Source organism: Crocodylus siamensis, chromosome 5 (genome assembly GCF_052110815.1).
Source record: "Crocodylus siamensis isolate JL-2025a chromosome 5, ASM5211081v1, whole genome shotgun sequence".
Classification (NCBI taxonomy): Eukaryota; Metazoa; Chordata; order Crocodylia; family Crocodylidae; genus Crocodylus; species Crocodylus siamensis.
In genome coordinates this window covers 12,319,336-12,340,755 of record NC_143399.1, presented here as the reverse complement: position 1 = coordinate 12,340,755, position 21,420 = coordinate 12,319,336, and the positions used below count along the sequence as shown (strand labels likewise).

Below are 21,420 nucleotides of genomic sequence, written 5' to 3'. Positions count from 1 at the left end.
CCTCCCAAAGCAGAGCGTGTGGAAGCACTAGCCCTGCTGGCCATGCAGTAGTGTCAGTGCTGCTGTTTGGCTGGGCAGGAGCCATGCAGCAGTGGCAATGCTGGTTGTTCAAGCAAAGGACAGAGTTCCCATGTGCTTGGTGCCCAGGAGAGAACTCAGCCTGAGACAGAGCTGAGCTGTGCTTGACAGTAATGGGAGGAAGCAAGGGGAGCGGGGGCAGAAGCTGCAAGAGGACAACTGGAGGTGGAGGTAGGAGGCTGCTATGGGTCTGACTTGGGCTCAAGTCCAGAGTCAGAGCCGCAGCAGGCACCTACCCCCGCCAGCTTTGTACACAAATCTAAAACAAAGGGCTTTTCCCCCCATGCTGATACGTTTGGGGTGGGGGTGAGCCTGATCTTGGATTCAGGTAAATATGGTATTTATTTGGGTATTCTACAAGGCACAAATCTACCCTGCCTTCTACTTGACTTCAGACTAACATGGCTAACTATGTCTTTGCACAAAATTGTAGAGGTCAAGCCTGCTTTTCCAGGTCCATTTGACTATGTTATAACACGTACATGTGCATGGGCAATGCACAAGGGGTACAAGGGGCATGTGTCCCCCCAGATTCCTGTGCTGATGGTGAGGTGCAGAGTTGCAGCTCGATTGGAGCTGGGGCCCAGCAGTAGCAGGGATGGTGGTGGCACAATTTCTGCAGTAATGGCAGGGTGCGGGGCTGCAGCCCGGCTGGTGCCAACACCCATCAGCAGCAGGGCAGTGGCAACGGCATGGAGTTGTGGCTCCCACTGTCAACTCTTACGTGTCAGCTGTATTTTCATAGATTTCATAGACATTAGGGCTGGAAGGGACCTTGGAAGATCATTGAGTCCAGCCCCCCACCCAAAGGGCAGGAAGTCAGCTGGGGTCATAGGATTCCAGCAAGATAAGCTTCCAATTTGCTATTGAAGGTGTTCAGTGTAGGTGCTTGAACCACCTCCAATGGCAGGCTGTTCCAGACCTTGGGGGCTCGGACAGTAAAGAAATTCTTCCTTATGTCCAGCCTGAAACCGCCTTGTAGTAGTTTATGACCATTCAACCTCGTCATCCCTTGGGGCGCTCTGGTGAACAAACGTTCCCCCAGATCCTGGTGGTCACCTCTGATAAACTTATAGGTGGCCATCAGATCACCCCTGAGCCTGCGCTTTTCCAGGCCAAAGAGCCCCATGGCTCTCAGTCTGTTGTAAGATCTGTTTTCCTGCCCTCTGATCATGTGCGTGGCTCTTCTCTGGACTCTCTCAAGCTTCTCCACATCCTTTTTGAATTGTGGAGCCCAAAACTGGATGCAGTACTCCAGCTGCGGCCTCACCAAGGCTGAGTACAAGGGGAAAATGACATCCCCGGATTTGCTTGAGAAGCATCTATGAATGCAAGCCAGCTTTTTGGTCGCTTTACTAGCTGCAGCATCGCATTGCAGGCTCATGTTCATCTTGTGGTCAAGACCCCCAAGTCTTTTTCTTCCATAGTGCTAGCCAGCATAGTACTGCCAAGCCTATAAGGATGCTGCAGGTTTTTCCTCCCAAGGTGGAGAACCTTGCATTTTTTGGTGTTAAACACCATCAGGTTCTCGTCTGCCCATTTGTTGAGCCTGTCCAGGTCAGCCTGGATCACCTGCCTATATTCTGGTGTGGATGCTTTGCCCCAAAGTTTAGTGTCATCAGCGAACTTGGCCAGTCCGCTTCTGACTCCAATGTCCACATCATTAATGAAGATGTTGAACAATATGGGTCCAAGGACCCCTCTGGTCACAGGACACCATGATGAGTGACTTCCATCTATTACTACCCTCTGGGTCCGACCACGGAGCCAATTTCCCAGGCAGTGGATCGTGGTGGAGCCAAGGCCACAATTGACCAGTTTTGCCAAGAGGTGATCGAAGGCTTTTTTCAAGTCAAGATATATGACAACAATCTCTTCTCCTTTGTCCAGGTGATAGAAGGAAATGAGATTGGTCAAGCAAGACCTACCTGCAAGAAACCTGTGCTGGCTATCCCTTAGGATGCATATATGTATATGCATGCATGTGTACCTTAGCCCTGTTACTTGTATCTTTCTGTCTTTGGATTATTGCATGTGATGTATTTAAGATAAAATCTGTAGATATCTCGGAAACAGCTCATTGAAATTTAGCCTACCCTTTACTAAGTATCACTTCTCACAAGCAGCTCGTAACCCATAGTCTCTATAGTCTGTGCCAGCTCAGTTTCTTTATACAGTTAAAGATAGTGATTGTGCTCTGGAAAGTCATTAATGGTCTGCATCCATCGTAAAGACTTTCTCACTGTGAGGACTGTCCGGTACAGTAACAATTGTAGTTGAAAAAGGTCCTTCAGCTGTGAGTCCTCTGGTGTATATGGGAAGGGAGCTGTCAGTATGGTGGATTCACAGAAGTTTAGGGCTGGAAGGGACCTCACAAGAGCATCAGATCCAGCCCCCCTGCTGTGGGCAGGAAAGGCTGCTGGGGTCAAATAACCGCAGCAAGGCATGTGTCCAGTCTCCTTTTGGAGATCTCCAGGATAGGTGGCTGCACCACCCCTGCTGGGAGTCTACTCCAGAGTTTGGTCTTGCTGTCTTGACTGACAGAAGGGACTTGGCAAGGCAACTGTAGGGCTGAAAGCATGACCAGGTGCTGCACGAGCTAATGAGCCTTAGCTGCTGATGTAACAAACTCTTATCTTGTATTGGCCAGGCACAGCGAGGGGCCTGTAACACACCCTTTCCACTTGACTTACCCGGAGGGCATTTTTCCTGAGGGACTTTCTGTTTGGAATTCACAGAACTCAGATTTCTTGATTTCCATCTCTCCACCCCCGCCATGTCACACACAGACTAATTTTTCACTCTAGTTTCTGGGAACGGGATAGGCTGAGGCATTCATGATTTGGAGGAGTGGAGAAAGAATTCCTTTCATTTTGATGGGTTGCAGCAGTAATTATTATTATAAATGTCTATCCAATTATGCTCTTTTAATTAAACTATTTGTTCACATGCCAACACCATAGGATCAACACATTAAAGAATGCACAAAATAATCAGTGACGAATGCAAAATAAATCAGTAAAAGGCATGTGACTCCTTTTATACTTTTGTGTATTTCTGACTAATTCTGGTTAGTCTAAGTGTGTTCATTCACTGACTATTCATATTTAAATGCTAATGCTATCCTATCTTTGTTCTCTTTTAAGGTTATGTTGCAATGGGAGCTGTCCTGCCATCCTTCTGGGGACAGCAACCACTCGTTCAACAACAGTTGACCCTAGGTGCTCAGCCTCCAGTTGCTCAGGTGATGCAGGGAGGACAGCCAATAGCCTGGGGCCAACCTGGTATTTTTTCTCCTACCCAGCAACCATGGCCAACCGTAGCTGGTCAGTTCCAGCCAACTGCCTTCATGCCAACACAAACTGTTATGCCTTTACAAGCAGCCATGTTTCAAGGTACCATTGCTCCCATTGCTACTGTTCCACCCACAAGCGATTCCACCAGATCAAGTCCACAGACAGACAGGCCCAGACAGAAAATGGGAAAAGAAATGTTTAAAGATTTCCAGATGGCTCAGCCTCCTCCAGTGCCATCAAGAAAACCAGATCAGCCTTCCCTCACTTGTACCTCAGAGGCCTTCTCAAGTTATTTTAACAAAGTTGGGATGGCACAGGAAGCAGATGATTGTGATGACTTTGACATCTCTCAGTTAAATTTGACTCCTGTGACTTCTACAACACCGTCCACAAACTCACGTAAGTACCTAAGTGCTCTCAACCATAATACTCCTCAATGTGACTGTCTCCTTTACGATGTTTTCCTTTCCCCTGATGAACTAAATTGGATCACATACATCAAGTTCGTATTTTTCTGCACCCAAATCCTCTCAACTATAATGCTTCTCAATTGTAACTGTCTCCTTAGAGCATTTTCTTTTCCTCTGACCTGCTAAATTGGATCACAGATGTAGACTTAGTGTCTTCATGCATGATCAAGCTTTTTAAACACGTCCTGGAATTAAGAGTGATCTAGATTGCAGATGAACTGAAATGTAATTTATACGAAATTATACGAAGGAGGTAATATGTCTGTTCTTTAAAATAAGCCTACGCTAAGTACATTTGAGACTATTTGAAAAATGCTAAAACCATAGATAAGAAAAATATTTACTCAGCAGTGGTGAGGGAGCTAAATATATCCCAATCAGGCCACCTTTAAGGAGGACCTACAGGATAATAAGACATTCCTATGGCCCCAGTAGTGGGGAGTGCATGTTTTGGTGCACAAATGTGCTTATTCTGTATCGGGGTAGGCAGCATTTTTTGGCCAGAGTGCCAAAAACCCCACAATGCTTACCTTGGAAGGTGCCAGAGTGCAAACAAAATGAGGGCAAGTCATACATGGCAGGATGCCCGGCTTGTGCCCCTTGCCCCGCACCCAAAGCCCCTGCCCCCCAGCCCTGCTGCCCCTTTCCCCGCACCCAAAGCCCCTGCCCCCCAGCCCTGCTGCCCTTTGCCCTGCACCCAAAGCCCCCGCCCCCCAGCCTGGGCTCTGTGGCTGTCAGCAGCTACCCAGAACCTGGGTCAGATGAAAACATCTGCTGCCTCTCTACCCTGGCCCCAGCTGCCTCCCAGGCCTGGCCCTAGGCTCCGTGGAGGCAGTGCTCCCTGCTGTGCTGTCCTTGCCGCATCTGCAGAGCAGCGTTGGAACCTAGTCTGGCAGGGCACAGCAGTGTGCACAAAGAGCTGCCTGCCACCGGCTCCCCGCTGCCCTGCCACATTTCCCCTGTGTGCATGGGAGTAGCGTGGGGAACAGCTCAGGGTTGTGTCCCTCGCTGCTGCCCCTGCCTGCAGGAGAAGTGTGGCAGGGCACCTGGGAGCAGGCAGCTTTTGAACCTTGATCAAGCTCCCACAAAAATCAGTCGTCTTTCTATTGTATGAGCTGGATTGAACCTTTTGAGATTAACGTCTTGTAAATGTGATTCCCAAAGACTTTACAGGTGGAGTTTCCCTAAGCACTCAGCCCTGTGGCCCTATTTAAGTCAATGATAAAACAATTGACATTTGTAGGTGCAGTGTTAAACCAAGGCTGAGCACCATTGAAAATCCCATCTATAGGAAATTATTAACTTATACAGTGTGAGATGTTAAATAAAGAACAGAACAGAAACTTGTAACTTCTGTTCAAATCAAAGCTGAAAATCTAAAAATATTTCTAATGAAGTAGAGGCAGAAAATAAATGCAATTGGTGATGTTTGAGTGCTAATAGATTTATAAGGAATATGTAAAAGATGATGGCCTATCCAACAGCGTTGTTTTCTGGATTTATGTAAAGCTGCATCAAGAAGATATTTTGGTAGGGTTTGGAATATCAAAATATCATATCAGAATTTCATCATCAGTTTAATCATAAACCCCCTCAAGATCCATCTCAACTAAAATCAAATATCCTACCTGTGAAGAGTGTTTCAAAAAAGGCTATAGGAAAATTGTATTAAAATTAAATTTGTTTCAAATCACAACATTCAAATACTGGCTGGTGGAATCATCTTAATTCAGAGTGGCTGGATGGAATAAAAATATGGAGTTGGTGGGCTTTTTTATTATGATTTTTTGGACTGCAGGCTATTTGATTTTGGGTGCTTAATTTTACAGAATACAGCTTCTCAGAAAATAGCATTTTGGGGCAATGTAAACACGGATATTAGGTATGAGCAGGTTCTGAGCTGCCTGACTCTCTGAATAAATGTAATCATTATATTTTCTGTTGTTATTGCTATCGCCTTTGTTTAGCTCCAACCCCTGCTCCCAGACAGAGTTCTCCATCCAAATCATCAGCATCTCATACCAGTGACCCTACTGCAGATGACCTCTTTGAAGAGGGGTTTGAAAGCCCAAGCAAAAGTGAAGAGCAGGATGCTGTGAGTAGCGATATGGCTTTTAATATGAACTTGACTTTTTCTAACTAGGAAGCAGAAAGGAATTACTGAAAGCGACTTGGTAATGACAAACAATAACTCTTTTGGTTGATTTTTAAAGGGATGCTGCAGAGAATATTAATGACTAAGTAAATGGTTTTAGCATCTGAAAGGATTAGCATGGAATTTAAATAGATATGCATTAAAATTGGACCATGTGATAAATGTGGGAGTGGGGGGTTAATTTAGCAACCCACACAATTCCATAGACCAATTTGGACTCGTGTTGATGTGTAAGGGAGTCCAAGTCATGAACATGCTGAGGAAGCAAAAAGAAGCATAAGAGTATGTATGCTGAATAGGGGGTGGCTGATTTTGATTTGCAGATTCTGATATCTCAGCTGCTTTTCTTACTGGGCTCCTCAGCACTCTGGCCACTCAGCTTACCATTTTTTCTCCTTTAGACTCCATTACACTTAAAAGACTCAGTGGGCCCGAGCTAGAGGTATTAGCCAACTGGGCACTGTAAGACACCAGTTGGCCTGGTTAAGCAAATGTGAGTCTAAGTGAATCAACAGAAGTCTCGAGGGAGCCTAAATACTCTGATTTACATGCTGAGGGTATAGAAAAAAAGGTGTAAAATACACAAGCTTGGAATATCTGTGACTCACATAGATCTGCTTATAAATTTATTCCAAGGTCTGCTTTCAGGACCTGATTTCTTTTATTCATTATAGTCTGATCCAGTATCCATCAAAGTCAGTAACAGCTTTTCTATCGTCTACAGTGGGCCTTAGATTAATCTCTTTATACCTGAAATACATGCTTGAAATCAATGGGAAATTTAAGGGTGTATCAGTTGTAGGATCTCATACTGTGTGTTTAATACCTACAGTAGCTGCACATGGTTGGATGTGCCCATATAATGAAAATAACCTCTTACTGCCTTTTCACTTTTATTGTTGAGAAAAACAAAGGTGTTATGTTCTTGTATTCTAGCCTGATGGATCTCAGGCCTCATCCAACAGTGATCCATTTGGTGAGCCCAGTGGTGATACTATAAATCCACAGGTCGGTAGCTAGATAGCGCAGGTTTGGGTAGGTATCTGTCCTTTTTTTCTTCTCACTGTCTTGAGGTGTTCGCTCATTCCTCCACCAGTGCCTACCATCACATCCATGGATGCATGGTTTATTTTTCCTTTTCATCTTTTCCTACCCTTCACCCACAATTTATTCTTTACTCCCAGTGCTTTGCATGGCTTTTGCCATCTGTTAAGTGTTGCAAAGTGTACAGTTTTTGTGTGTTGCAGATGCCTGCATGCTTTAAACAATGCACTTGTAGATTTGTTTCTCAATAATATTAAAATTGTTAAAGGAAAAAAATAAGGAAAACTCAGATAATTGATAAAACATGATTGAATGCATCAGGCAAAAACTTATATTTAACAAAAATGACTCTGGCATTTGCCTTGGTGCAACATATACTAAGGGGAGGAGACCATCTTACCCAGTGGAAGGAATTTAAATAAACAAATGAATAAAGACACATGAATACCTTTCCCCACCTCCTGAATCAATATGATAGGTCAGTTGGAGAAATGCCTTTCTCAATATCTGTATATAAAAGAATTGCAGTATTGAATTTGAAATGTGGGGTTTTTTATCTCTAGCATCTAATTAAAGGCACAAGAAAATGATAGTGATTATATATTGACATAGACATACTAATTCTTTTTTTAAAGTTACTGTTGCACATAAAACACTTAAATCTAGTCATATGGAAAGATAATATTTTCAACTTCTATGCAACAAAATACTGCATGTATTAATGTGCACTAAGGTGCTTAGATATTTTCCCTCTGTTATATATAAGTTTTGTCAAAGACTTTGTGAAGCTACAGTGAAAATGAATGTTGAGCGTTGTCATTCTGTCCAAATATATTTTACCGTCACAATTTAAAGAATATATTTCATTAGCTGTTCTCTATTGTACTTGTATTTTTGTATTAATTAGATGCATAACTTAATATGGCTTGTTTCTCATCACTGACCTGTTGGGGCAAATTTATAACAAAGGTAGAATAATTTTATTTTGTCTAGGTACTGCACTGTATTATACAGATTTGTATCTGTTTTAAGCTTAAAAATTTTAATCTCTACTCAAAATTGATAGTTTCATTAGAGAACAGTTTATTTAATGTATTAAAATATGATAAAAGATATTCAGGTAATTTAGCTTCGTTTCATCTTGGGGAAGCATTTCCTAATTCAGCGTAAAAAAGAGAATGACCCTAATATTCAGCTGCATCGTAAGCTGTGGGAGAAGGAAGTAAAGGTACCTTAATCTTTACTTTTTGTCAAATAAGCTACCTTTTTGCCTTTCCCATCCTGGAAAGAAAGGTATTGAGGTGAAATCAGCCATAGCTCAAGTTAGAGCAGTCACGAGGCTAATTTACACCAGCTAGAACTGCTCTCTTTGGAAATGATGGATGTTATGGGGGTTAGCAGCCCACATAGTAATTCATTTCTACTTTCTCTTGCTCCTTTCTGTCTCCAGCCACACTGACATTGGAGAACAGAGGTCTTGAGAGAGGCTGGCACAAATCCATCTGTTTTGCCTTATGCCCCTGCAGAATTCCTGTTATTTGGAGGGAGAGAGTGTGGCCATTAATCCAAATTACAAACTCACTTTAAAGCTATGCATGGATGTTTGTTTCTTATTATCTGTTTATTATATAAGTATCATGCTCACGCGATAGTTCTCACCTGAATAAACCCCCCAAGTGAATCATAATGACACCATCTGCTTTGAATTGTTGACCACCACAAAAATGGCTTGTGTCATCTGGAAGCCAGTATTTCACATAGCTTTTCCCTATCAAGACTGGCTTGTTGCTTATAACAACAGTGAAAGTTGAATAATTACATACCACACTTAGATTGCAAAGTGCACATATCAAGACACCCGTGCTCATTTAACACTGTGCAAAATGCTGTGGACAGGGGCTTCTAAGAGCTACCACAATACAAATATTAAATAATAACACATGGTCAGGACATCTATATTGCCTCTTACATTTGAACATGCAGCTGACAACACTCATGTCACTCTGAGCAACATAAAGCATTGTTACTGTTTTTATTAAGTATACTGACTGGTAGTATCTAAGAGCCCAGCCATGGGCCAGGGCCCTGCTATAGTCATCACTACATAAACATGGAACAGAAAGACAGCTCCTGCCTGAGAGGGCTTATTTTCAAAATTTCATTGCATCTCAGCACAGAGCTACAGCGTGCAGGAAATTCGCCTTCTGTAATGAGCCCCCAACTCTAAAGCATTATATAATAAAGAAAAGCAGGGGAAGTCCTTATCCCAGTCTCCACATAGAATTGTAAATGGGAGACATAAAATAGCATGCCTATTAGGCCCAGCATTTTTTGCTTAATTTTAATTTGTTCTTCTAGAATAGCACTGCCTTCTTCATGGGAGCTATTTTTGTATGTAAAAGGCAAATGGCATTCGGCTGGCCATTTCAGACCATAGCTGTTCAGAGCAAGAATTGCACGTTATCCAAGTGGGATGAATGAACTTCCCCAAATCTTGATAATACTACAGGAGACTTCCAGAGTGATTCAGTTCCTGATACCTTCATAATCTACTGTTCACATGCACTATCTCTGCTTCCTCTATCTCAGGGTATTTAGTATGCTTACCTACCTGCTATTTCATAATCTGATCTGAGTTTCTATGTTAGTAGTTCAGTTTCTTGGGTCCTTCATTTAAAATAACTTGGCACCTATCGATTGCTATCTCCACATCTATATTTTTCCTCTCATCCTCTTGCAGTCTTAAGAAGTTTGAAAGCTTCAGTTTATCACAACAGCAGCCATTATCACAACTACCCTTTTTAGTAATGACTGTTGAGTGCCTAGTCAGTAAATCTGACATTTATTGATAGGTTAAATCTTTGAACCACTATGATTTGAGACCAAAATAGATCATTCACAGCTAAAGGAAGTTTGGCTCTTTTGCAGAGCTATTTCGGGTAGAATTACATTCGGTCATTTTCTCTCTTGAGAGAAAGCCAAATGTGCGTAATTATTGCAAAGAAAGAATAATGAATAACAATACCTTCATTAGGTGGGTTTTGATTTTTTGCTTAGGTGGCATAATATTATTGCTTTCTCTAGCATGTGTGAGAGGGTGAAAGAGGAGAAAAAACAAAGATATATGTATTTACCTAAGATTTAGGGAAAAAATTACATTTTTTACTGTCTAGGTTAAGCTTTATTTATTCTAAGTAAAGACTAGAAAAGTCTTTTTTTAGTCATTTTCCTCGGTACATGTGGTTCCTATTACTATAGATGACAAGGAAGAGACTAAACCTGAGATGTGCCAGGTCTCTGCAACTTTCATTGAGATGCCCTCAGTACATCTCAAATTCAGTTCAACCTTAGTAGATACATAATAATATATTAATATATTAATAATATATTAACATAGGGTCGCAAAACCATGAAAAGAAACAATAGATTGTTATGGAGGTAAAAGGCAGTGGACAGAAGATCAGAAACCTTTAATTATTTTTACATCAGTGGCTGAACAGTATTGGCTGACCTTATGTCCTGATTACGTAATCATTAGGGCTGTGCGACACTTTGGTCCGTGATTTGATTCAGCAGAGATTCTGCCCAATTCAGTGGCCGAATCGCTGAATCCAAATTGAATTGGAGGACCCTTTAATCTCTCCGAATTGAATTAGGACCTCCAAATCAATTTACAGAGATTCGGAAAGATTCGGCGAGTCGGACATAGACATAGCTTTAAATGTTTTTTCTACATACTTCTAGGTAGCAGGCGTGGCTCATGAATGTTGCAATGCTGGGGTGCAAGGAGCATCCCACAGGAGTGTGAGGGGGTCCCCAGTACACTTAGCAGCAGACCTGGAAGTGGATCAGAAGCACTTCCAGTCCACTTCTGGGTCCACCTGGGAGCACCCTAGGGGGCCCTCGTGCACCATCCCCCCTGCCTCGGTGACAGGTGCTTCCCGGGTCTTGGGGGAGCACCCAAGGTCCCCCCGCGGCTGATTGCCAAGCTGAGAAGGTGCCAGGGGGCTCCCAGTGCGCTCCCTGGTGGACCCAGAAGTGGACCAGAAGTACTTCTGGTCCACTTCCAGGTTCAATGCCGAGCATGTGGAGGGCTCCCCTGCACTCCTGTGGGACGCTCCATCCACCCCACCATTGCAGCATTCACAAGCAGCGCCTGGTGCCTCGAGGTACGTAGAAAAAACATTTAAAGCTGTTTCTATGTCTGAATCACTGATTCTCTGAATCAGCATCAAAAATTCAGATTCGGCCAAATTGAATCAGGGACAATGATCCAAATCAATGCATCAAATCACTGTCCCTGATTTGGGCCAAATCTGAATCGAATAAGGCCTGCTTTGCATATCCCTAATAAGCATTAAATATAGTCATCAAAGTCACCTGTATCTTGCCTCTATTCCTAATATCACAAGAATATCATATCACAAAAAATAAAATTCTGTAATGCAATCCTTTACAGACTACAGATTAATTCCTATAGAAAAATAAAGACTGTGAGTAAAGTTTGGCAGAGTCAGAGACCCAGCAGTTTATCTCTGAGCCTAGACCAGCCATGCAGTTGGCCATCACTTTAGTCAGAGGTATTTTTATGCACCCCTCACCCCACACCAGATAGCAACCAAGTCTGCAACCCCTTTTGCCTCTCCTCAGTTATACTACTGGAAGGAGTGCTAGGTATCCTTTGGGCTCACATATTTCAACAAAAGGCATTTAAAACAACAGAGGAAGTGTGAATCCACTGGGCACGTCTACACATGCAATTAATTCAAAGCAGTAAACCCTAGTGCATATTATGCCTGAGTCTATTGCTCCTAGGCCCAGCATTTGAATGTGCTCCTGGGACTGCAGCACATTGAACCAGGTTGCAGCCCCGGCTGGCACATGTTTACTGTGGAGCTAATTAGGCAGTTCCTCAGTAAACGTCTTGTGTGGATACACCCACGGATCTGTTGCCAAGTCCTTATGTTAAATAGCAGTCGATCTATGGTTGATTCTGAGTAGACCTTCAGAACATTTAAGGCTAGAGCAGATCGTGATACTCTTGGAGCAGTTGTTCCTAAACCGCCTCTGAAGTGAGTGTGGACTATTGTGAAGTAACAAGTCAAAGTCATCACACTTCTAACTGGCACATGGATCACGAGTCAAACAACTGGCTGTCCATCTGCTGTGCTCCATCTCTGGATGACAAGAAAACACCGTTCATTCTTGTTGACAGTGGTTCATAATGTTCTCTCTACTTCTTCGAATATCAGAGGTTAGCAGAGAAGCAGCAGACACTGAACTCTGCCAGGATCTTACCTGCTGAGCACAATGAACCAAAAAGAATGCATTGCCATTACTTTGGCAATCTGAAACCTGCCCTGGCCTTCCATCCATTTTAAGATGCTGCTATTGTATGATGAATCCCCAGAGTAGAACAGATTCACAATATCCCTGAAACCCTTTTTTCAGGATTGGTCATTTCAACTTCATTTACCTAGCTCACTCAGAGACGATTAGAGCCTAGAAGCAGTAGACCTATCCATACAGTTGCTTCTCACCTCTAAAACACCCACTGCAAGGAATTCATAAAGGAGCTGCCTTTCTGTCTTCAGGCCCAGTAATAGGACTTCTCTCTTCCCCTCGATATTCCCAAAAGATTGGAGCAGGAAAAAAATAAACACTTAACAGTACAATAATAGGTAGCAACTTCCTATTACTCCGGGACTTGAAAAGACAGTGGATGGTATTTCCTTCTTAATTTTACAGTCTTGAGTAAACCATGAAGATAAAGTGACAGACATTTGTTTTTTAAACAGCAAGGTGAAATTTTTGCATGCTGGGAAATGTTTTCAGTCTAGTATATTCTCTCTAATGCTCACACTATTGAATATTAAGTCATATGCAATAACTTGCTGGTTAGTGCATTTGCAGAGCCAAGAGGCACAAAACATAATATCATTTATCTTGCACAGTAACTCAAGCATCAGTGGAAGAATAAGATAGGGCTCCTATAACTAGCATAGTGTACACTTGCTGACTGCTTGCCAAAACTTTTGAGTCAGCGTAGGTTGCTGTATGAAAGATGCATTACACTCCAATGGTGCTCTTTTCCCACTTTCCCTTACCATCCCTCTTTTAATGCAGCTTCTCAGTGCAAGGTTTTCCTTCTGGCTGGATGACCAATCCAGACCAGGCTGACTGGAATGACAGTCTCATTTCATGAAGCTTATCTGCTAAGGCTGGGCTGATATGTTGAGAATTTACATTATAGGTCAAAGAAACCCAAGCCAACAGTAACTTTAAAATATATTTGGGGGGGGAGGCGGTTTGTACAGCATTCTATGTAGCAGCATATCTTAAAGGGTCTGCAGAAAGGTACCAACAATTAAAACAATGCTGGGGCTGCTTTCTAATTGGGATCCCATGGAAAACAGAATGCCCGGGGGGTTGTGCATGCTCTCATATCAGAAGCCCAACCTGATAGTGACAGTTTAGATTTACATCCTACTGGGTGCGTTTACATGAGATGCTAACTGCACAGTAGCCTAATAATAATGCACCATAGCTTGTCACACCACGGACAGTGATAATATACTTCTGCACAGTACTACCATGCTACTGCACAGTAGCATCACTAAAAAGGTGTTTTCTGGCACTACGGGACAGTAACTCTGATTACTGTGCATTTATTTAGTATTTATTCTAGTGACAGACAAGGTTCTTTGGATAGATGTAATATCTTTTATTATTAGACCAACTAAAAAGTTGGAAAAAAGTTCTTTGCATGCTTTTGGGCACAAAGACCCTTCATTGGGCATAGGGAGATTCTGCTGGTGTTATGTGTTCTCCAAGGTAGAAAAGGAGCAGATTTACAACTACCATGTCTGCAAAAAGGCAAATGAGCAGAAGTTAGAAAGACAATGGGTAGAGATAGGAGGGGAGGGAAGGGAAGGGCCTTCAAGTGATTGCTTGCATTGCTTCACACATTTCCCTCCCTTCTCCCCTTCCCTCCCCTCCTAGCTCTACCCATGGTCTTCCTCTCTTCTACATCTCCTAGGTAGAAAGTTCTGCCTAGGAGAACATTTACAGTCTTTTCTCGTATGCCTGAAGGAGAGTGCTTGTGCCCAAAAGCTTGCAAGTAAAGCCTTTTTTTTTCAGAAATCTAGTTGGTCTAATAAAAGATATCTGCTTAAACTCTGTTTTTCTCTTTCTTTCCTTTTCAGGATCTTTCTGTCCCTTCTCTTCTAACCTTTGATACTCTCCTAAGTATTTCTGTAATTCATTGTTGCTAGTTTCACTGATGGACAATGATCAGCATCCACTCTTTAAAGTCAGTTTGGTCCCTGACACAACCAGTACATTTTTGGGGAAATGTCTTATATAACATTTAAGGTTTATTCTCCTGCTTTGGCATTTGGGAGGAAAACATAAAACTGTGCCCATTAATGGTATGGGATAGCTAAAATAAAATGAATAAATTAACTCTGAGAATGGGACCATTACTACATTGCCCATATTCAGTATATATTCAAGACAAATATTTGTGTGGAAATAAGTTAGATTTGTTTAAAGTTTGTGCCTGGCATTGCCCATATTCAGTATATATTCAAGACAAATATTTGTGTGGAAATAAGTTAGATTTGTTTAAAGTTTATGCCTGGCAATGTCTAATATTCACACACACACACACACACAAACACACACACACACACCCATGACATGTATGTCCAGCTCATCTTGTGATTCCAAGGTCAGTGAAGCCTTGGGATATCTGTCAATTAAGTGTATCTGCATAACATAAAGCTATTTGAGACTTTGTATAATAAGCATACTTGACATTTTCAAAGATTTTTCTCTTGCAGCATTTAAGAACTGGTATTTTTTGTTCTAAAGGATTTTTTCTTTTTTTTCCCCTCCTCCCTTTCTTTCTTCTGAGCTTGCTGTTGCATTCACCCCAGGCCCAGCAAATCCTGAAATGCCAGATGAGGACCCTGTTGCATGTGTCAGATTTCCCCTTTAATTAGTACTGATTTTCTCTGGACTAGCTATGATACTTCATTCTGCCAGGTTTGTGCCTGCAGTACATGAAAACTGGCAGTGGCAGGACAGTTTTCAAAATAGAGCATGCAAACTATAGTTGTTTACTTCCCAATCATCTTTTATGATCAGGGCTGTCCCGGGGAGGATGGGGGGAATCGGGGTGACTGCCCCAGGCCCCATGCTTTGGGGGGCCCTGCGGACAGTGACGTACAGGCCCCGCCACGGCCTCCGCATGCCACTGGCTCCATGCTCTGGCCGCTCGCCACCCTCTGGCCCCACACAGGCTGATATGCCCTGGGCCGCGGAGGCCCCGTAGGGATGGCTCTGCTTAGAAAAATCTTCAGTTTTTCAAGGTCACAAATGATTTGCTTCTAGCTGTAGATCATTTCAACTATGTCATTCAAAGAAGATTTATCTTGCTTTCTACTAGCGGGTATAGAGTAACCTGGCTTGGCGGTTGTAGGAGAAGTATAGCTGAGACCTCTTAAACTTCTAGATATACAGCTTTTTTTAAGAGCTATAATGAGGCCAGAAAAAAAGAAAGACTCCTTCTAAGATGCATGAGAACAGTAAGACAGGATTTTGAGTTTGCACTAGTGATACGAAATCCCTGCCTGTTGGGCAGAGACCAACCCTGTATTGAAACTGGAACAAGTGGAGACATAGAAACAAGTGGGAAACGTGAATTGGCCATCAAGTATGAGTGCAGACAGAAGTGCAGCTCCTGAGTCTAACTCATAGCGATTCACAGAAATTGCTGTGAGTTAGACCAATCACTCCTATCCAGCAGACATTCGCTGATGGATCAGGAGGGTGGATGAAACTGTGTCTTTCCCTGGCTCTGCCCCCCTCCTCCCCTCCCCGATCCGTTGCTATCTCTGGCTGGGAGGAGGAGGCAAGGGAGGGAGGTCTTCTGGATTTTTCTCAGCCCCGCTGGAGTGGGGGAGAGGCAGATTGGAGTCCCCTGCTGAGGTTTGGGGCTCCAATCCCCCCCCCACTCCACCAAGGCTGAGAGAACCCCAAAAGGGACCCCCCTCCCCTGCTTCCTCCGCCCTCCCATCCAGAGATAGCAGCTGCAGCTGACTGTGCTGCAGCTGGAGCAGACAGAAAATCAGTTTTGAACCTTCATACAATGAGGGTTAATTTTGTCGTGTGATTGGAGGGCTCTGCAGCCCTTCTCTTCTGTTGCAGCATGGCTTTAGAGCAATTTCAAGGGGCCGATCATGCAACAAATGTAATTTCTGTCTGTGTCTTGTGTCTACCAGCTGTTGCTGCTCTGTAAAAGAGGAAGCATAGGCTAGATACAGACATTCAAAAAGCCTGAGGCAGAATCTATCCAAGCTATGCAGTTTTCTGTAAGCATTGTAGTTTAGACCGGTAGCAAACAGAACACACATTCACCCTTTGGTCAGGGAGGCAAATCTTAGACTGGATTCTGCCATTTTTAAACCAGTCTGTATGTGCTGAACTTCTAGTCTGTTGTTGTTCTGTTCTATTCTAGACCAGTTTCTGCTATCTTATACCAGTAAAAGCATTGTGCCTGTATGTGGCCTCAGAGCCTGCTGACAGCCTGAGGCTAGTAGTGGACCCATGGAAAAGCTTTTCTGGCACAGATTCACTTTAGGATAAAAGATTTTTTTTCTCTTAACTCCAGAGCAATGCATTAACTCAAAGGCGAATTGCTTTGCAAAGGTGAGCTTTGCAGTGGAGCCAGCGCGTGAGTTGTTGATCGTTCATGCCACAAGCTGCATGCATGAACGTTCAAGAAAATAGCCCAGTTTTGGTTTATATTCAGAAAGGCTACAGTGGCAACTTTAATGAGTAGAAACCCACAAAGAACTCACTATCCCATCCGAGGTGTTTTCCTCACTGGCTAGTCGGGGAGTAGATTTGTCAAATCCTCGAAGTTCTCTAGTTCAGGTCGGCACCGCTGACCTTATTGCAATGCAAATTTGATTCTAACTTCATTACATTCACCATCCTACTGGTATTTATCAAACTGGAAAGTTAATGTAGCATGGTATTAATTAGCCTTTCTGCCTGTCTTGTTCTTTTTTAGGTGTCATTTTCAGTTTAATGAATTACTTTCTGGAAATGAAGTAGGGTGAATTCTAGGAGGGAGAGAACACTTGCTTCATCCACGAAAACATGCGCTGTCAGATATGAAAGATCACTCTAAAAACATGGCAGGCTTTTTTATTTCCAAGCAATTCAAAATAAAATAGCCAGTAGCAAATCATCATGCCTTCCTTCCAATAGTTGTGATTATATTTCTATTAATGACTGTATAGACATAATGCTAATCCCTTCCATTAAATGTCATGCAGAGAACTCCAACCACAATTTCATTCATTTTACTTGCAGTAGCTATTAATCTGTTAGCAAATAGGTGTTCTTCATAAACAGTATATAATAATACTCAGCTTTGTTCTGTGACATACTATTTGGCCCAGCTCCTCTGCCTGACCAGACTGGAACTACAATGATTTGTACTGGGTAGGGCTCTGACCCATAAACTTGAAATAATCTAATCATCTAATTATCTTTTCAGTTCTTCACACACACACATGCTCGGCAGTACTTCCTGAGGGCCGGTATACAAGACATGCTGTAAAATTTATTCAAGTATAATGATGTTAAATTTCTCTGACATAAGTCAATTTTTCTTTAAAATGCCATGTTCTTTCCAAACTGCATGAAAGCAAACATTTCCTCTGAAGTTCCCTTTGGATTTGAAGTCTAGATATATTGCTGTTCACAAGCAGATGTTCTAAAAATGTTTTGAGGCATCTATGCTGATTTTATTTTTATTGTTCTCAGGAAGATGAACCTCTCTACGCCCAGATCAACAGACCTAAGAAATAGCATTGTTACAGGCTTGTGGTGCTTCAAGACTCAAATGAAAATCTACAACCTGACAGGCCTTTGGCACTCATGCTTTTTTCCCCAATTGATCTTGTCTGACAAAAGATAAACGATTGCCCGACTGGATCCGTTCTACAAACTTACCTGACGGTTTTTGGCAACCAATGGCAAATTTCTATGGCAGCACAAAAATAAAAACGAGCCCTGCTTAGCATACAGAGTCCAGCCCTCTCGCCGTGAGTTATGAGTACACAGAATCGGAAATCTTACTCCTTGTTCTTCTTTTAAACTTTTATCTTCTGTGTGCCACACTTGAATACTAAGCATTTGAAATTCATCACGTATTAGGCATTCTTTTTCCTTTACGCAAAAAAAGCAGAAACAGTATGTAGCAGTGGCATCATCATTCAACAGCCTTTCAGGCACAAGTCGGCACTTTTTATGACATGGTGACATGTTTCTCATCATCATTTACACCAGGCGGATCCTGACACATTTTCCCCTTTAGGTATATTTAAAAAAAAAAAATACTGGCTGTGTCATTTCTTTTTTTTTGTATTTCTATTCTGTTTGTTTTGTATGAGTGACAGAGTCTAACAGCAAAATGCCTCCTGTGGAAATGGGTCCAAACTTGAAACCGCAGAATAAAACTGCATTGATGGTTCATCCTGACCGAAAAATGTTGCCAAATGGACCTTTATATTAGTGCATCATGAGGAAGAAATGCTACTTTTCTGTTCGAATACTCATGCTGTGGGTAGAGAAAGGACATCAGATCTCATTGATGAAAGAGATGAAAACTACATTATTTCCTAGGAAACTCTTTAAAAAAAAAAAAGTACACTAAAAGGAATATTTTTTATTTCTTCAATCTCTTGCTGCTGTAATGCTATGCAGACAAGCATTTTCTTCTCTGTGTGCCATTTTTGAAGAAAAATCATTTGCCAAATAATTCTGGTATGATTCTGGTTTATGGATTTGGATAAAACAGACTTTTAAATGGGACACCAGTGGCATGAATTTTGGAATAACAAACTGATTCTGTGATCAAACTGTTCATCTTTATCACTTTTTTGTACATCAGAAAATTCAAATGGGATTTTTATTTTATAACTTGAAAAAAAAAATCTTACTGTTAAACTCTTTAAATGTTTAAGGGGAAATGGCTTTAAGGAGTTTGGATGAAAATTGCCAGTTTTTTTTGTAAATATAAATGTTCTGGAAGTTCTTTTAATAATGCCATTACACAGTAGAGAAGGTAGCAAATTGCAGTGCTTGGGAGGTGTGGCAAACCCAAATGGTGGTTTTTGCATCACATATGTTTTCTCACATGCTTATGACAACGGGCTGAGGCTCAAGTGCATTTGCCAACAGCAGTTAGCTTGTCAGCGACTAGTTAAATTGATGGGAACACATGATTTTTATGATCTAGCTTTTTCCACACAAATGTATTCCACATCTTTTTCTTTTAAAAAAAAATCACATTTCATGGACATTTCTTTATGATTCTGACATCTCTTCATGGAAATCATCAGACTGTTTACACACAGATCAGAAGAATTAAAAACTTCCTTTTTTTACATTTATGAGGCAGAAGTGCAGTGTTTGGGTTCATATGTTTAGCACATGATTTTCAGGAAAAAGAAACTATATTTTTGCCCTACAGAGAGTTGTTATACAGGTCAAATGTGTTTTCCTGATGTTCCTATGCAGTTACAATGTATTGAATTTAGTGGTTTAACACTAAAAAAAGTTTAAACAAATCAAATGATTAATCTGTTTTTAGGGTTATTGTGCTGATTTTGTTTTTAAACTGTAACATTAGGCTTTCCATTTCTGTCATTGATTAAAATAGGCCTGGAGTTGTAAACTTTTTACTTTCATTCATCTATATAAAAACTAGAAAAGGGTTTAGAAATCAGTTTATTTGCTGTAAACAAGGAAAGCTGAAAGACGAGCAGGGGTAGTCATTGTACAACCAAATCTCATAACATGATTCCAGTCTCTTATGTTGAATTAGATGCGTTAGCGAATGTATGCGAATGACAGATTATCTGTGGCTAGACCTAATGAACATACAGAGAAAACATGTTTTATCCCCATCCACCATATTCTTTGTTCCATGCAAACAGCTGGTAGCAAAGTCATTTTCACGTCAGAAGAAAGGGGCAAGCAGTTATCTAACTTTAGGAGTTAAATTAAAACATGCAGGTTGTATGTTTGGGGATTAAAATAAGGAAAAAAATATTCCCGAAGGGCATTTTTTTTTTTTACTATTTTTGCTTTCAATAAGTGGTGCTACTTTCTTCCTCAGTAAGGCTCTTTTAGGTTTTCTCTTGCAAAATGGGCCCATCGAGATAATCATTTTGATTCTTCATAAACATTTGAAGTATTGTATAGTCAGTGCATTTTCAGTTATGCAGTAAAACGTTCAAAGAGAAAGAAAAGCAAAGTCATGGCTCAGTAAATCCATTGTCATTCCATTTATAGAGCTCAGACTGACCTACCTTTGGGTGGAAGAAGTCCATGCAAAAAGTAGGTAAATGTTGAATAGAGTTGGGATTTTTGGATGTTTCATGAGAGATGATACTCCACATTGCCATTGACCGTTTTCTTCATTTTAATCAGCGTTAGGGAAAAAAAAAAGAAATCCAGAGCTACCATACCATAGCCCTAGCCTGTCCTTGTCATTGTTGAGATGCTGATTTGCAGAGGAATGTGGGGGTACGCACTGTATCAGTATTGTAGATAAATACATGATCCAGCTTGTGCAATTGTTTAAGTCCCTCATCCTTCACTAGCACTAAATTTGTCACTTTAAATTTTTAAACCAGGGAATCCCACCCACCATCCTGTTATCATCCCCTGTAGTTTCCTGATCTTTACATGTCATGAAAAATATTTTGATAGATTGTAGTCATCCAAGTGTCTGATGAAACTTAACTTCTAATAATGTACTGGGCACCTTCTTTGCAAAAATGTTTACTCTGTGGTTTTCATTCATTTTTATTTCTGCATTCTGACACATATTTTTTTAATAAAGATGAGAAAGATAAAATGACTGTTGCAGTACATTTCTAGACCTACTTTAACTTTACCTCAGATGATGATCATTATTTGTTAACATATATGGACACATTATTTTTAACTTTATGTATAATGCATTCAACAAAAGAACAACAAATTTTTAGAATTTTCCATTAATTTCTGTAACACACCATGTAATACTGTTACAAATAAAAATGTTAAAAAAAAAAAAAGCAGTATCATTTGAGTGACTTTTTCCACAGATGCTGCCTCAAGTTCTGCTGCTTCCAGGAAGGAACAGAAATTTCTCTTTAGTACAGTTTGTCATGACCAAGAGTTGTGAAGGTAACTAAAGCTATTTTTGGGGTTCCTTAATTCTTGCGTGCACAACTTGAGACACTTTACACAAAACACACAGTGCCAAGTGTCTCAAAATAAGGCTCTTTTCGGGGGTGTTTAAATA

At 41.4% G+C, this 21,420-nt stretch overlaps 1 protein-coding gene across 18 annotated transcripts in view; it reads left to right on the top strand.

Annotated features, from left to right (window-relative positions):
- Window positions 1–21,168, top strand: part of DAB1 (DAB adaptor protein 1) — a 774,457-nt gene extending 753,289 nt beyond the window's left edge. For 14 of the 18 annotated variants that reach the window (XM_090048698.1, XM_090048696.1, XM_090048713.1 and 11 more), the window contains 4 exons: window positions 3,225–3,773; window positions 5,812–5,939; window positions 6,936–7,007; window positions 17,886–21,168. In XM_090048698.1, the coding sequence (XP_089904824.1) occupies window positions 3,225–3,773; window positions 5,812–5,939; window positions 6,936–7,007; window positions 17,886–17,930 (794 nt within the window). In that variant the 3' untranslated portion in view covers window positions 17,931–21,168. Of the gene's footprint in view, window positions 1–3,224; window positions 3,774–5,811; window positions 5,940–6,935; window positions 7,035–17,885 lie in introns of all 18 variants that reach the window. The other 4 variants (XM_090048707.1, XM_090048711.1, XM_090048701.1 and 1 more) reach the window with 2 other exon arrangements.
- Window positions 21,169–21,420: the final 252 nt, after the last annotated feature.